General features: G+C 47.6%; 1 protein-coding gene across 2 annotated transcripts in view; it reads left to right on the top strand.

The window, feature by feature from the left end:
- XPO6 (exportin 6) overlaps nucleotides 1-13,768 on the top strand; it is a 54,765-nt gene that overhangs the window by 35,030 nt on the left and 5,967 nt on the right. The window contains exons 10-19 of one of the 2 annotated variants that reach the window (XM_064672527.1): nucleotides 1,381-1,489; nucleotides 2,249-2,338; nucleotides 4,360-4,429; nucleotides 5,917-6,076; nucleotides 7,341-7,433; nucleotides 8,797-8,941; nucleotides 9,613-9,759; nucleotides 11,208-11,397; nucleotides 12,016-12,171; nucleotides 13,394-13,508. In XM_064672527.1, the coding sequence (XP_064528597.1) occupies nucleotides 1,381-1,489; nucleotides 2,249-2,338; nucleotides 4,360-4,429; nucleotides 5,917-6,076; nucleotides 7,341-7,433; nucleotides 8,797-8,941; nucleotides 9,613-9,759; nucleotides 11,208-11,397; nucleotides 12,016-12,171; nucleotides 13,394-13,508 (1,275 nt within the window). Of the gene's footprint in view, nucleotides 1-1,380; nucleotides 1,490-2,245; nucleotides 2,339-4,359; nucleotides 4,430-5,916; nucleotides 6,077-7,340; nucleotides 7,434-8,796; nucleotides 8,942-9,612; nucleotides 9,760-11,207; nucleotides 11,398-12,015; nucleotides 12,172-13,393; nucleotides 13,509-13,768 lie in introns of both variants that reach the window. The other variant, XM_064672526.1, reaches the window with a different exon arrangement.

Raw genomic sequence — 13,768 nt, 5'->3', positions numbered from 1 at the left:
ACCAAATAGAAGCAGTTGGTTATGGCATCATAACCACAAAGAAATGTGGAACTACCTTACACCAAACAGCGCTTCCTTTCAGCATGGGGAGTGTGGGGTTTTACTTTCTTGAGAAGTAGGTGTTTGTGTTTGAGCTTTATGATTTATTCCTAATTTGCTGCTCCCAGCCCTCGTGTTCTGCTCCTCTTCATCCACGTGTGATGCGCATTGTCTTCCTATCAAATGGCTTGTTATGGAGAAAATTGTGACAAATAGCATCTCTAGGGGATGGGTGAGGCTGCAAAATAAATAAAAAAGGCTTGTAAGTGGCTGGAGCTGGTGCTGTTTGTCAGAGCTACCTGCCCTTAGTGACAGCTCCAGCTCCTTGCACTCCCTGAGCCGTGTGAACGCTGAGCTGGGCAGTCTGGAAGTGGTTACACCACAGGAGCACAGATGAAATTTCCTGTCCTGTGGTTTAGAAACTTTGCATTTTGTACACGCCACGACTTTTACTCCTGGAGAAGCTGCCAAATCCAGGGTTACACCACCTTGCACAGAGCTTTCAGCTGCCTGGCTGGTGACACAGCTGACAGGGCTGACACTTCGGTTGCATCATGCTCTGAATCTCTCTTAGTCTTTGCCTAATTTTCCAACCTGATTTACCATAGAAAAGAGTAGGACTTTTTTATCAGACCCCAGCTGCTTTGAGAAAGGGGGTTTTCAAAACAAAAATCAAACCAACCCCCCTTGAAATCCCAGACTTTGGTGTTGTGGCACCAGGAGTTATTGCATGCTCAGGTGGCTCTGTGCTGATTTTGCAGCTTGGCATTATTTTCAGTGAGGAGGAGGGGCTCGTGTGCTCTGTACCAGCTCCCTGGCTCCCAGACATGAAGGGATATTTCAGTGACGTGCCTTTAGTGTTACAGTACTAAAGCAGGAAAAGTGCTGGCTTTGTTTCAGAGGCACAAGGGCCTGAATTCCTTGTTCAAAAGTGCAGGGAAAGGGGGATAGCAGCACACACAGCCTTGGGGTGGCAGCAATAACTGCCCTGCTCCATCTGCTCCTCGCTCAGTGCCCAGAGAGCAGAGGCTGCCGAGGAGCAGCTCAGGCAACAACAGGCTCTTGGTTCCTCCTGTTCATGGACATCTGTTGTTATTCCTGGCAAGCTTCTCCCACCTTTCTTGTTTTGAACTCTGGGGCTGCTTCTGTTGCTAAGAGTCCTTCCTTTCCCTTTCAGAGGCAGAGGGATATCAGGTATTGTCAAGGCTCTTTCCTTGTGGTCTGAAATGACCTGATACCCTTAATCCCAGGAGGTGCCTGGTGTTACTGTCCTCTGTTATAGGTATTTCTTTTGCTGGAGGGGTTTTATTGAACTCTTTCTCTGTCCTTCCATGGTTGCAGGTACGAAGATGCCTTGGTTCTGTTGCTGACAGAGGTGTTGAATCGGATCCAGTTCAGGTATAACCAGGCACAGCTGGAGGAGCTGGATGACGAGACACTAGATGATGATGTAAGGAGCACAGTTGAACAACAACTAAGCTGCAGGTCCACATATTAACTCTTGCACTGTTAGCACCTGGAATGTCTTTCCCAGACCTTGTACTTTGGAGTACAAAGCCACACGGCCGCTTCTTCTCTCCGTTGTGTGTGGGGCTTGAGGGGTAAAACAGCTTGAAATGCTTTTGACAAAAATGTGTTTAAAGTCACACTAAGATAGAACCTTTGATTTTAACTTGGTTCTGATGGGGGAGGGAAATACAAATCCTTATGTTCTGACTGTCAGAGACATTAGGTTCCATGTCTGGTTGCTGTGGAAATTAAATGATGAAATACCTCTGAGACAAAAGCTTGAACCTGTAGATATTGTTGGTGCTTTTGTTTAAGCTTATTTCTCCTAAGCTGGTATTGGTAAAGATCATCTTAACACTGATCAATGTAAAAGTGGAGTAGGTGGCCAAATGGATGAGGCCAGAGCCCTGGAAGGACAGGTTGTGCTGCAAAAGGTTGTTTGTCATCTGAGCAGTGGCTGTGCTCTGGGAGTGAGACCTTGTGCCGTGTCACTCCAGGGAAACACGTGCCCAAAACACAGCTTGGCAAATTACTCTCCATCAGACGTCTCGAATCGTATCTTCGGTATCTGGGTGTCCCCAGAAGCCAGGCTCTGGCAAGGAGCTCTCTAGTCCCAAGCATCCATTAAGTCCCCAGTGTCCCCAGAGCTCTGTTCCCTTTGGAAGTGCTGTCCTTACCTCGGTGTCTCTCCCCGCAGCAGCAGACGGAGTGGCAGCGGTACTTGCGCCAGAGCTTGGAAGTGGTGGCCAAAGTCATGGAGCTCTTGCCAACTCATGCCTTCTCCACGCTCGTAAGTACTTATCCCAGTAGTTATCCAGGCCAGAAGTCCTGTGTGAGATGAGCACCAACTGTTGGAGCTTGTTGCAAGCTGTTTGATAGATGCCTCAATGCCAAGAAAAGTAGGGAAATTTGGGGTTGGATGCAAAGCTTGGCAAGGAGAAAAAATGTTTTGTTGGATTTCTTGGTGTGTTTTGAAGAGAGTACTCCAGTGCCTGTCTAAGTCCAGCTTTCTGGACACTGAGCTCTTTAGAAAGTCCCATCTCTCAAAGTGCAAACATTTGGCAGCAGCCCCTCCCTGCTGTTTATCTTGGCCTTTATCTTGGAGGCAGCCTGTGAATTGGGCAGATGAGTATCATTATCAGGGTTTGAAGAGGAGTGGAATCTTTGTTTAAATGAAAGGGTAGATATAAATGCTGAAGAGAGTGCCTGGGACAATTGGGAAGTAGATCCAGTAAACATGGATAAACTCCAGCCAGTGCTGCTGTCACTGACTTTGGTGTTGTAAAAGTTGTCTGGGTTTGTAGCATCACAACAGTTTTTGAGGAGGAGATCTTGAGGCTGTAAATGTAGTCCAAAATTCAGAGTAGTCACTGCGTTTTTGCTGGGTGAGGAGAATGGGAGGAGAAAGGGCAGTGGGATCTCAGATCAAGTGCGTTAATTCTGCTGGGGATACCACACACCTTGGCCTCTGAACTGTGTTCCCAAGAAGCAGAGAAAACTGAGCTGCTGCAGAGGCAGAAGATGCCTGACCTGAAGTGCCTTTTTAATTGATATTTTTGTTTAAGAAACTAAGCACTAGAAGCTCTGAAGTAGTGAACAAAAGTAGAAAGTGCTGAGCAGGGTGGTGGCACAATGTGAGCCAGCAGGAGGCACAAACAGAGGGAGTGTTCAGGGAACATATGGGTCAGATGGAGGAGAGCATATGTGGCTTCCTTGGAGTAACACATTCACATGAGGAAAACACAGGGTTTTTAAATAGTTCCCCTTGAGCAGTTATACAAAGACACTCCACTGTTAATTAGGCACAGCGTGTTGGAAACTGGGTAGGGAGAGCTTTCCTGAGCCCTGCATTGTTCATTCTTGTGGTACTGGGTGATGTGGGAGGTTCTCAAGCAGATCACAGTGCTTTCACAGTGTCTGCAGGGCTGTGGGATGCAAGCCATCAGTAGCAAATAATTAAAACAGTGGACAGCAAGTTGCCATTACTCTGTCCCCTGATGGGCAAGGAAGGGCTGCAGCTCCTTCTGCTGATGGAGTGAACTTCCATAAAACCAACTGCCTTGAATGTGGTGACTTTTGGCTATAGAAATTAAATAGAGCCAGACTGAAAGGGCTGAAAAATGTTCTTCAGCTGAAGTATCACCAGGACCTGGCATGTTTGCTGTCACTCTTGAGTGATGGAGTTGGACTTACACTGTTCCCACAGCAGGATGCACGAGGACTGTGCTGTTTGCTCCCTTGGCTGTTTTCCCTATGGAGTTTCAGCTGATGCAGCCTGCAGCTTGCTGGCAGAATGCTGCACTGCTTCCTTTCTCTACTCTGTCAGAGGCACTGAACTCAGCTTTCTGGTTGCATAGTATTTTGAGAGCTTCATTCTGAGAAGCTGGTACATCCAGGTGAAGTGGATTCAGCACAGACTGACTGCACTACAGACTCTGCCATTCCTCTGCTCTCTTTGGGCTGGGTTGTACATCCAGCTGTATATTCCTAGTGGTGACATGCTGTGCCCTTACTCCCACTTGTCAGACCATTATCTTGATAGGCCAGTGGCTGGTATTTGTGGGAAGAGAAGAGCTGCCACAGAGAATTGCCTTCAGGGTGGTGATCTTTGTTCTCTTGACAGCTGCCAAGACCTGGGAAGCTGCGGGATGCAGGATCAGCCCAGAGCCCCAGCAACCTGCCCTTCCTCCTAATGTCTGTGTGAAGGCTCTAGGGAGAAATCAGAAAACTCTGCTCTGACAGAGTAATCAGTAGTTGAGTGTGAACTGTCTGCCAGGCCCCAAAATCACGTTTGTTTCTTGTCTCTTCCAGTTTCCGGTTCTGCAGGATAACTTGGAAGTGTATCTGGGGCTCCAGCAGTTCGTGGTCACTTCAGGGACAGGTAATAACCACTGTGCAACACTCTGCTCTTCACTCTTTGACTGATGATTGCAGAAACACTCAAGACCTCCTTTGGTGTTTCTTCTTCCATATTTCATTGAGGATCTGAACACGTGTGGTGTGTAATGGCTCAGTAGTTAAACTCCAACAGCAGACAAAAATCTAATAATGTGATTTCCCTTTATTGGTATGGCTCTTTCCTTGTTCTAGTACTTGAAATGAAGATACCAGGTGTGTTAAGAGCAGGTGTGCAACATCAAATACTACAGCTCCTTCCTGAGAAATAAGGAAAGCAATAGTAGTGAGATCTGCATGAGGGATATTAAGGTAGCTTAAAGTAATATTGGAATTTTCTAGTGTGACCAGTAAAGGAATTTGTCACGTTTTCAGTGCTGCTGCACATGGCAGAATGGCAGTTGTTGTATGAGCAGTTCTGGAAAAAATACTTCCACTTTTAGGATCATTTCAGCCCTAGGATAAGCAATGTGTAGGCTTTTAGTGCTGTGGCACCACCCTGTTCACTGCTGGATCAGGAGCAGCAGCTCAGATGCAGGTGTGGATTCAGCCCTGGGTTGTAGCACAGAATCCCAGAATGGGTCAGGCTGGAGGGGACCACAGTGGGTCACCTGCTCCAACCTCCCTGCTCAAGCAGGGTCATCCCAGAGAACCTGGCACAGGATTGTGTCCAGACAATTTTTGGTGTTGATGGCACAAAATTGAGAGGTTGTTGCTGAAAGCTTAATCTGAGATTAAATACAGTGAGTGGAAAGAAAATCTGATTTTCTTTGAAAGGTGATGTTACAGAACATACTTGTTTTTTTAGTGAAAGTTCTGGAGTGTTTGAGCCCAGATATCCACACCTGAGCAGCAGGAGGACTGTGTGGGCAAGAAGATTGGCAAATCTAGTTATTGGATTGTTTCTTGTACCTGAGAAACATGAAAATACATAATGTGTTTCACATCAGAAGCAAATTCACTGTTCCAAATGTGCTGCTGGATCACTGGAACTGTAGCCAGCAGAGGGAATGTGGATAACCACTTTCTCCAGGGCTGGGATCACTTCTGATGGCAGCAGATAACCAAAAAGGTTATCTGTAGGTATTAATATCATATAGAAGAAAATAAAGGTATAAAAGGCTGAAAGAGCTTGGAACATCTTTATCAGCCTTTAAAGAGGAATTTGAAGTGTTGTCAGAGCAGTTGGAATTGTCTTTCCCAGTTGGACTGTTCAGTCCCATGGACAGTGCTGCCATCTGAACTGTGACCTGCCACCAAGCTAATTTAAGAAGAATGATTGTAATGTAATTAGAATAAACTTTGCATTTCCTGTAGCTTCCTGTCCCAAAGAGCTGTAAGTATTAGTCACAAAGTTACATGGCTGTTTTTTTCCTGCACAAACGTGAATTTTCAGCGCCTGGTCAGTAGTTATTAGACAGGTGATAATTTACACTTGGGCCTTTCTGCTGATGAGCTGTGCTGTCGTTTCAGGGCACAGGCTGAACATCACTGCAGAGAACGACTGCAGGCGCCTGCACTGCTCCCTGAGGGACCTGAGCTCCCTGCTGCAGGCCGTGGGGCGCCTGGCCGAGTATTTCATCGGGGACGTCTTCGCTGCCAGGTTCAACGACGCCCTGACTGTGGTGGAGAGGTGGGTACAGGGCCTTCTGGTCCCTTCAGCAGCACAAGGAGCTCTGCAGTGTGAAAAACAAGGGCCTTTTTCTGCCTCCCCTTGTTATGGGTAGATTGAGATATGAAGAACTTGGTGGCCAGAGCCTTAATTGTAAAACCAGCCTGGGCTGATCCCACAACGTGGGCAGCAGGGCAGGGGGGGGTTCTGCCCCTCTGCCCCCTCAGGTGAGACCCCTCAGCAGAGCTGCCTCCAGATATGGGGCACCAACATCAGAAGGATGAGCTGCTGGAGTGAGTCCAGAGGAGCATCAAGTTGATTAGAGGGATGGAGCAGCTCTGCTGAGAGGAAAGGCTGAGAGAGTTGGGATTGTTTAGCTTGGAGAAGGCTTTGGGGGTGACCTGATTGTGGCCTTCCAGGGCCTGAAGGGGGCTGACAAGAAAGATGGAGAGGGACTTGGGACAAGGCCTGGAGTGACAGGACAAGAGGGAATGGCTTCCCACTGTGAGGGTGGGGAGGGCACAGGTTGCCCAGAGAAGCTGTGGCTGCCCCATCCCTGGAAGTGTCCAAGGCCAGGTTGGACGGGGCTTGGAGCAACCTGGTCTGGTGGAAGGTGCCCCTGCCCATGACAGGGGGTGGAATGAGATGAGCTTTGAGGTCCCTTCCCACTCAGACCATTCTATGATTCGAAGTTTCCCAAGTCCTTTATGAAAGAAATAACTAATAGGAGGGATCAAATAAAATCAGTTACTTAAAAACATTGAGGTGCTTGTTTTCCAGCATCTGCATTTGTGATGCAAAGAAATGACATGTAGAGTGTGATTCCTTTAGAGTTGTATCTCTGAAAACCAAATCACTGAAAACTCTTCTGAGGGTTGGACTTGGTATTCTTAGAGGTCTTTTCCAACGTTAACAATTCTGTGATTCTTTTCTTAAATGAAAAGACCTGTGAAAGCTGAAATGCCGACATTTTATTCTTCCCCTCCAAGAAACTTAATTAGCACACAGTTGCTAATTGCAGATTTTCAGGGCTTTACACAGCTGCCTTCATTAATTTTTTTCATTTACGTGCAGGAACATCAGACTTGTTCCATCTTATCACAGACAGTGCAGTAGACTCTGAATTATTTTAAACTAAATGGTCTAAATCTTATTTGCATATTAGATAAATATGGACACAGACTGGGGAAGAGCTGCATCCAGATCAGGTGCTGAAGCTGATTTATGCATGTATATATCCAAATTATAACAATCCCTTTACGCTGCCACGTGTTTTCACTTCTAGGCTGGTAAAAGTGACGTTGTATGGATCCCAGATTAAACTGTACAACATTGAAACCGCAGTCCCCTCTGTGCTGAAACCTGACCTCATCGATGTGTGAGTATGGGAGACACTCTGCAAGTGATGGCACCCAAACTGGGGACCTCTGTGGGGAGGAGAAGCATCAGAGCTCCTGGGTGTGCTGCTCTGACCCCTGGCTGGGAGCTGTTCTGTGAAACACTGCTCCAGCTGTTGGCAGCTCACCAGCAGGGCCCCTTTAAACTGATGAAAGTCAAGGCTGCTGCCAGCATTTTGGACCACTGCTTCCTCTAAGGGGTGTACTCAGGTCATTTAAAGAAAAATACGTTTGTGCTGAGAGGTAACAGTGCCCATTATATTAACTCTGAAAGCAAACTGTAAAAGCCTCATTCTTTTGCAGTGTAATTACTGATTAAATAAGTGTTACAAATAGTGATATTGTAAAGAAATTGGATCCACTGTCAGTGTGTAGTTCCAGTTTATGGATTTTTTGCTACCAAAGTCAGATCTATGGCTCAGGTAAAAGATGTTTTTCCTAGTTGAGGGTTTCAAGTCCTTGGCTTCCAAGACAAGCATGTGTCTTCCAGCTGTGCAAGCCATTTCTGGGACAAATGACTGCCTGCCATCCAGACATTGATATTGTGTGAAATCTTGATGCTGGTGGTGATAGGTCACCACTAGGACAGCCTTTTAGAGACTTTCCCTTCCCAAGGCTGTGTAGCACAAACGTGTCCCCTGCCAGCTGGTGTTTTGTGGGCAGAATTGAAGGTTTGAACATGTATTCTACTTTGCAATTGCATCTATAGCAGCTCCTTGAAAACCCCACTAGATTTCATCATACAGTTCCCTGAATGTCTCCTGTTAGTCCCACGTTAATAGCACTGAATTTTATGCAGATGGTGTTCTTCTAATTGTCTCTTTCCTTTTCTCGTTTAAAATAATTTGGGAGATGTTTTCCATGAGCTGTTAACGAGGGGTTTTCATCCTTTTCTATGCCTGATGCCCCTAAGAAACCTGTGATCCACTTTTTAGTGCTTTCTTAACAAAGGCACTTTGTCAAACATTTGGAGGACACCTGTCTGAAACATCCTGACTCAAATTTAATATGGTGATAAAAGTGTCATTATAAAGTATGGTTATAGTCAACCTACCAGTTGATGATAATTTGACCTTATCAATTCACACCTTTGGCTCAATATTGTGGGTCAATGGTGAGCCCAGTTGCTGCACACCTTTAAATATGCCTTGAATGTACAGGTTCCAGACCAAGGCAAAAATAGCAGTAAGGAATTTTTCAAGACAAAGCTTCCAGATTTGTGTGAGAGTACCCGGTGTTTGTTCCCAGCCTGCTGTCAGAGCTGCCCACCCTGCTCAGCACCGTGCCCTTCTCTTTGTGTCCCCTTCATCCTGTGTCTCTGACTGCTGCTGTGCCTCTCCCCAGCCACGCTCAGTCCCTGGCAGCCCTGCAGGCCTATGCACATTGGCTGGCCCAGTTCTACAGCGAAGTTCACCGGCAGAACCCGGAGCAGTTCATCTCTCTGGTGTCCACGGCGCTGGAGGCCATCACCCCCCTCATCAGCTCCAAGGTACTGCTGCCACTGGGCTGCCACCTGCAGCAGGTGACCCACAAGTGCTCAGGTCTGCTCTGGACCACTCTGGGGCTCTGGGGGTGGGTCTGAGAGAGACACAGCAAATGTCTCGTAGGGTGAGACAAAGAGCAGTTCTGAATAACCCTGTGCGTCAAGCTAATCAAGAATAAGCAATTTACAGGCTTATAAACTAATGATTTTTTGGCTTGAAAGCAAGGAAATCTCTATTTCGTGGTGTTAAGGGAACTGACTTACGCTCTAATTGATAAATAAATCATAGAAGCATGGAATTGTTTAGGTTGGAAAGGCCCTCCAAGACTGAGTCTAGCTGTTCCCCCAGCACTGCCAAGGCCACCACTAAACCATTTCCCCAAGTGCCACATCCATATGCTGTTAAATTCCTCCAGGGTTGGGAACTTCAACACTGCCCTGGGCAGCCTGTTCAAATGCCTGACCACCCTTTCCATGATGCAATTTTCCCAGTATCCAACCGAAAGCTCCCCTGGCACAACTTGAGGCTGTTTCCTTTCACTCTGTCCCTCGTTCCCTGGGAGCAGAGCCCAACCCCCACCTGGCTCCCCCCTCCTGGTCCTGGCAGCCCTGGTCCTGTGTGCCATTGGTTCTGGGTGGAGTGTTACTGGGCAGCCTGAGCACCCTGTCTCTCTCAGGTGCAGGAGAAGCTGCTGCTCTCTGCGTGTCACCTGCTCGTCTCTTTGGCCACCACGGTGCGCCCGGTGTTCCTCATCAGCATCCCAGCGGTGCAGAAGGTGTTCAACAGGATCACAGACACTTCTGCCCAACGCCTCCCAGACAAGGTGGGTTGTCTCAGGCATGTCTCTGTACACCAGGTGTCCTTGGAAGGCTGTACCTCAGCTCTTACTGTAGCAAGATATAACCTCAAAAAGTACAGAGGGGCAGCAATTCTCTCTGTATTGTGGATATCCGGTGATGCTGTTTGTAATTAATGATCTATTTCAAGCAACAGCATAAGGAAAAAATGCAATTGCACCTCTTAGATCTGATTCCTTTCTCACTTGCTGACACAGTCCCTGATTCTGCATCATTTTTACAGTACAGGCACATTGATTCTGACCTACAGGAAGAGTTTTCTGTGAAACATAGGTTAGCACTCCACATGCCTCACTCCAAGTTACTCAAAGTACTACAGTTACTCCAAGTACTATAAATGGAATATACTTAGAGTATTTATATTACTTCTGTAATATAAATACTATAAATATATTCTGCTTATAGTACTAAAAAGCCACAGTGGAGGCTGGGATATGGTTGTATTGTGTGCTAGCAAGGAAGCATAAAGTACTGTACAAGTGAAGAAGCTCAGTGTGTAAACTAGACAAGAAGAAACAAAAGTAGAATCATCTTTGTTTTTATAAACAACAGAGACTTACTGTATCAGAGAAGCTCTGGCAGAGCTGGGAGCTGGTTCCAGGCCTTAAATACTGGAGCTTTGCTTCTTCCTTACCTTGCAGAGCTGTTAGTTTTCACTTGGGCTCACCTGCTCTGAACTCTTTCCTCAAACAGCGAGCACTGCTGATGTGTCAAACAGCTGTAAAATGTCACTTCCCTCTGGGGTTGTGCTCTAACAAAAGTTAAATTGCAGACACGGTAAAAGTCTTTGCTTAATGTTGCCCAGAGAAGCTGTGGCTGCCCCATCCCTGGAAGTGTTCAAGGCCGGGTTGGACGGGGCTTGGAGCAGCCTGGTCTGGTGGAAGGTGTCCCTGCCCATGGCAGGGGGTGGAATGAGATCAGAGAATCACAGAATATCCCGAGTTGGAAGGGACCCATAAGGATCATCGAGTCCAACTCCTGGCCCTGCACAGGACACCCCAGCAGTCCCACCCTGTCCCAGCCGTTGTCCAAACCCTCCTGGAGCTCTGGCAGCCTTGGGGCTGTGCCCACTGCCCTGGGGAGCCTGGGCAGTGCCCAACCAGCCTCTGGGGGAAGAACCTTTTCCTGAGATCCAGCCTGACCCTGCCCTGGCACAGCTCCAGCCATTCCCTGGGTCCTGTCCCTGGTCCCCCCAGAGCAGAGCTCAGTCCCTGCCCCTCCTCTGCCCCTGCCCAGGCAGTTGGAACTGCAGTGAGCTCTCCCCTCAGTCTCCTCTTCTCCAGCTGAACACCCCAAGTGCCCTCAGTGTCCTCACACGGCTTCAAATCAAGGCCCTTCCCCATCTTCTTAAATGAGCTTTAATGTCCCTCCCAGCCCAAACCAGCGTGTGATCCCGATCTCTGGTCCCTCCCAGGCCCAGGTGTTGGTGTGCAGAGCCCTGTCCAACGTGCTGCTGCTGCCCTGGCCCAACCTGCCCGAGGGGGAGCAGCAGTGGGCCGTGCGCTCCACCAACCACGCCAGCCTCGTCTCGGCCCTCACCAGGGAGTACCGGCAGCTCAAGGCCACGGCCATCCTGCCCCAGAGGAAAGTGCAGCTGGAGGACAGTGAGTACCACGTGTCCTGGCAGCTGCAGTGTGAGCAGCACAATAAGCCCCTCAATAAGCTCATTTTCCAATACTTATTGCCGAGAAACTTTCTAGCCTGTGGGGAGGGTGGGAAAGGAGCAACTGGTGTTTTCTTCCTATTTTTGGAGGTTTTTCTGCTGTGTGAAGGGCCCGGGTTGCTTGTAAACTCTTCCATCAAAGTACTGTCTTCCCAGGGAAGGTGGAATCAAATTGGGGATAAAACTTTAAATAGCAGGGATTGCATTAGGAATACTGAACAGCCTAATGCTGGGAGGTTGTAGTAGTAGAAAGATTGGCTGGAAACAGCATTAATGAAGATCATGGTTATAAAAACTGAAGAGGGCAAATAAGAATTTCTTCAGGACTTGGGAAGTAATGTAGAGGGTTTGTATATGTAGGAGGAGAGCTCTGAACTGATGGGGTGCAGAGAAACTTCTGTCTGTGTTTTGGGACTGGTTTGGGGCATATCTTTTGGGGGTTTTTTAATTGAGGATCACTTTAAAAATTAGTTAGAAATGTGCAGTGTCACGTGCGTGAACCTCTTACCCCTGAGTAGTTTTGGCACATACAAGAAGTATCAATTCTCTTGTTTTGCAGCCAAAGTGATCATCCATCAGACACTCAGCGTTCTGGAAGATATTGTAGAAAGTATCTCCGGAGAGTCCACCAAGTCCCGCCAGATCTGTTATCAGTCGCTGCAAGAATCCGTGCAGGTCTCACTAGCCCTCTTCCCAGCTTTCATTCATCAGTCAGGTATAACCACAGGCCAGGTTTCATGCTGTGAGTAGCTCTCTGACCCCCTGATCACACCCAGAGCAGCCGCTCAGAGTCGTGGTGTTTTTGTGAAGTGTGTGGACTTGCTGTGCCTGGGTGTGCTGTGAGGCTGTGCTGGGGGGACTGGGCTGAACCACAAAAGGGAAGGGAGATCTCTGCCAGCAGGAAAGATGGTCACACAATTCCAGAAGATGGAGATGATCATGAGCACAAAAATAAGCTTTAAAATACTCTGGCTGTGTTTGCCATTTACGTTCTCTCCAGAAGCTTGAAGACAAAGAGGAATAGATCTTGTCAGATTAGGTCAAATGATGTGGGGTTTGGGGATTTTTCTTCCCTGAGATGGAACCAGGACTGTCACTTGGGAACCTTCTTCTGGCCAGCAGTTTACATTTTGTATCACATCAGGGTGCTTGTCTCATGACGAGCAAGGTGTTCCAGGAAAACTTTTGGAGTTGGGTGGGATTTTCTCAATGAAGCAGCTGTGGAGGAGGAAAGGAAGCGCAGAGAGGATCCAAGGCAGCCAAGCTGATGCTGTGACTCCAGTGACCTGTTGCCTTCAGAACAGGCTGGCAGCCTCATCAGTGGCTGTTTATTGTCTGTCAAAGGCTGTATGATGAATGAGGAGCTGAGCAGCTCCAGCTTGCCATGGTTATTCCATCTTTCTTGGGACTGGTGAGGGGTCAGCTGGGTGCTGATCAGCTCACTGCATAACCACGTGCTCAAAGATGACTTCTGAAGCTGAACAGCCTTTTCAGTTCCTGCCAAAAAAAGAAGCTGGGTTCTATCTCCTCCACCCCAAGCTGTGTGGATGTTTTGGATTTCCTGGTGTTTCCTGTTAACCCTGTAAAACCAGTAAGCAACCAGAGATGGGCCCATGAGCTCTCTCCAAGCAGTCTGTGTAGGCAGAGCACACTAAGGGCCTTGCTGGCAGTGTTGGGTTTGTTCTGAGGTGTTTGGTGCTGCCTGTACTTGTCATCCCTGGCAGGTTTTGGAAGTGGATGAACAATTTTTAAGCCCTGTAGTGCTGTGGGTGTCAGTTCCTAAGACAACCCTGGTGGTAAATTCCCGAGTAAATGAGGTTCCCTGAACAGGAGGAGCAAACTTAAGGCATACATAAAAGATTTAAACATAAAAGACTTATTGATGCACTCAGATGTTCCCTTAACATGCACTTTTTGCTTTCCTGTTCTTATCTTAGATGTGACAGATGAGATGCTGAGCTTCTTCCTTACCCTTTTCCAAGGCCTGAGGGTGCAGATGGGAGTGCCTTTCACTGAGCAGATCATACAGACCTTCCTGAACATGTTCACCAGGTATTGTCCAACATTGGTCACTTCTTTCTTACCCCTCAGGTTGATTTATCTTCATAAGCTGCTCACACAGAGTCCTTGTCCCTAAAGAGTGTGCTGTTTCCAACCTTTGTGTCCGGACTTTTGTCATGTCTCAGGACTAAATCTGAGGAGAACATTTCCAAGTCATAAGTGACCCAGCATATGCACATCAGTCAATTGCCATTGTGCAATTCCAGCTCTCCCATGGACTTTCTGGCAGTGTGGGATGTTGAACTGGACTG

Source organism: Pseudopipra pipra, chromosome 16, assembly GCF_036250125.1.
Source record: "Pseudopipra pipra isolate bDixPip1 chromosome 16, bDixPip1.hap1, whole genome shotgun sequence".
Lineage (NCBI taxonomy): Eukaryota > Metazoa > Chordata > Aves > Passeriformes > Pipridae > Pseudopipra > Pseudopipra pipra.
Note: the sequence above shows the minus strand (reverse complement) of the source record. Positions and strands in the feature narration are given on the sequence as shown.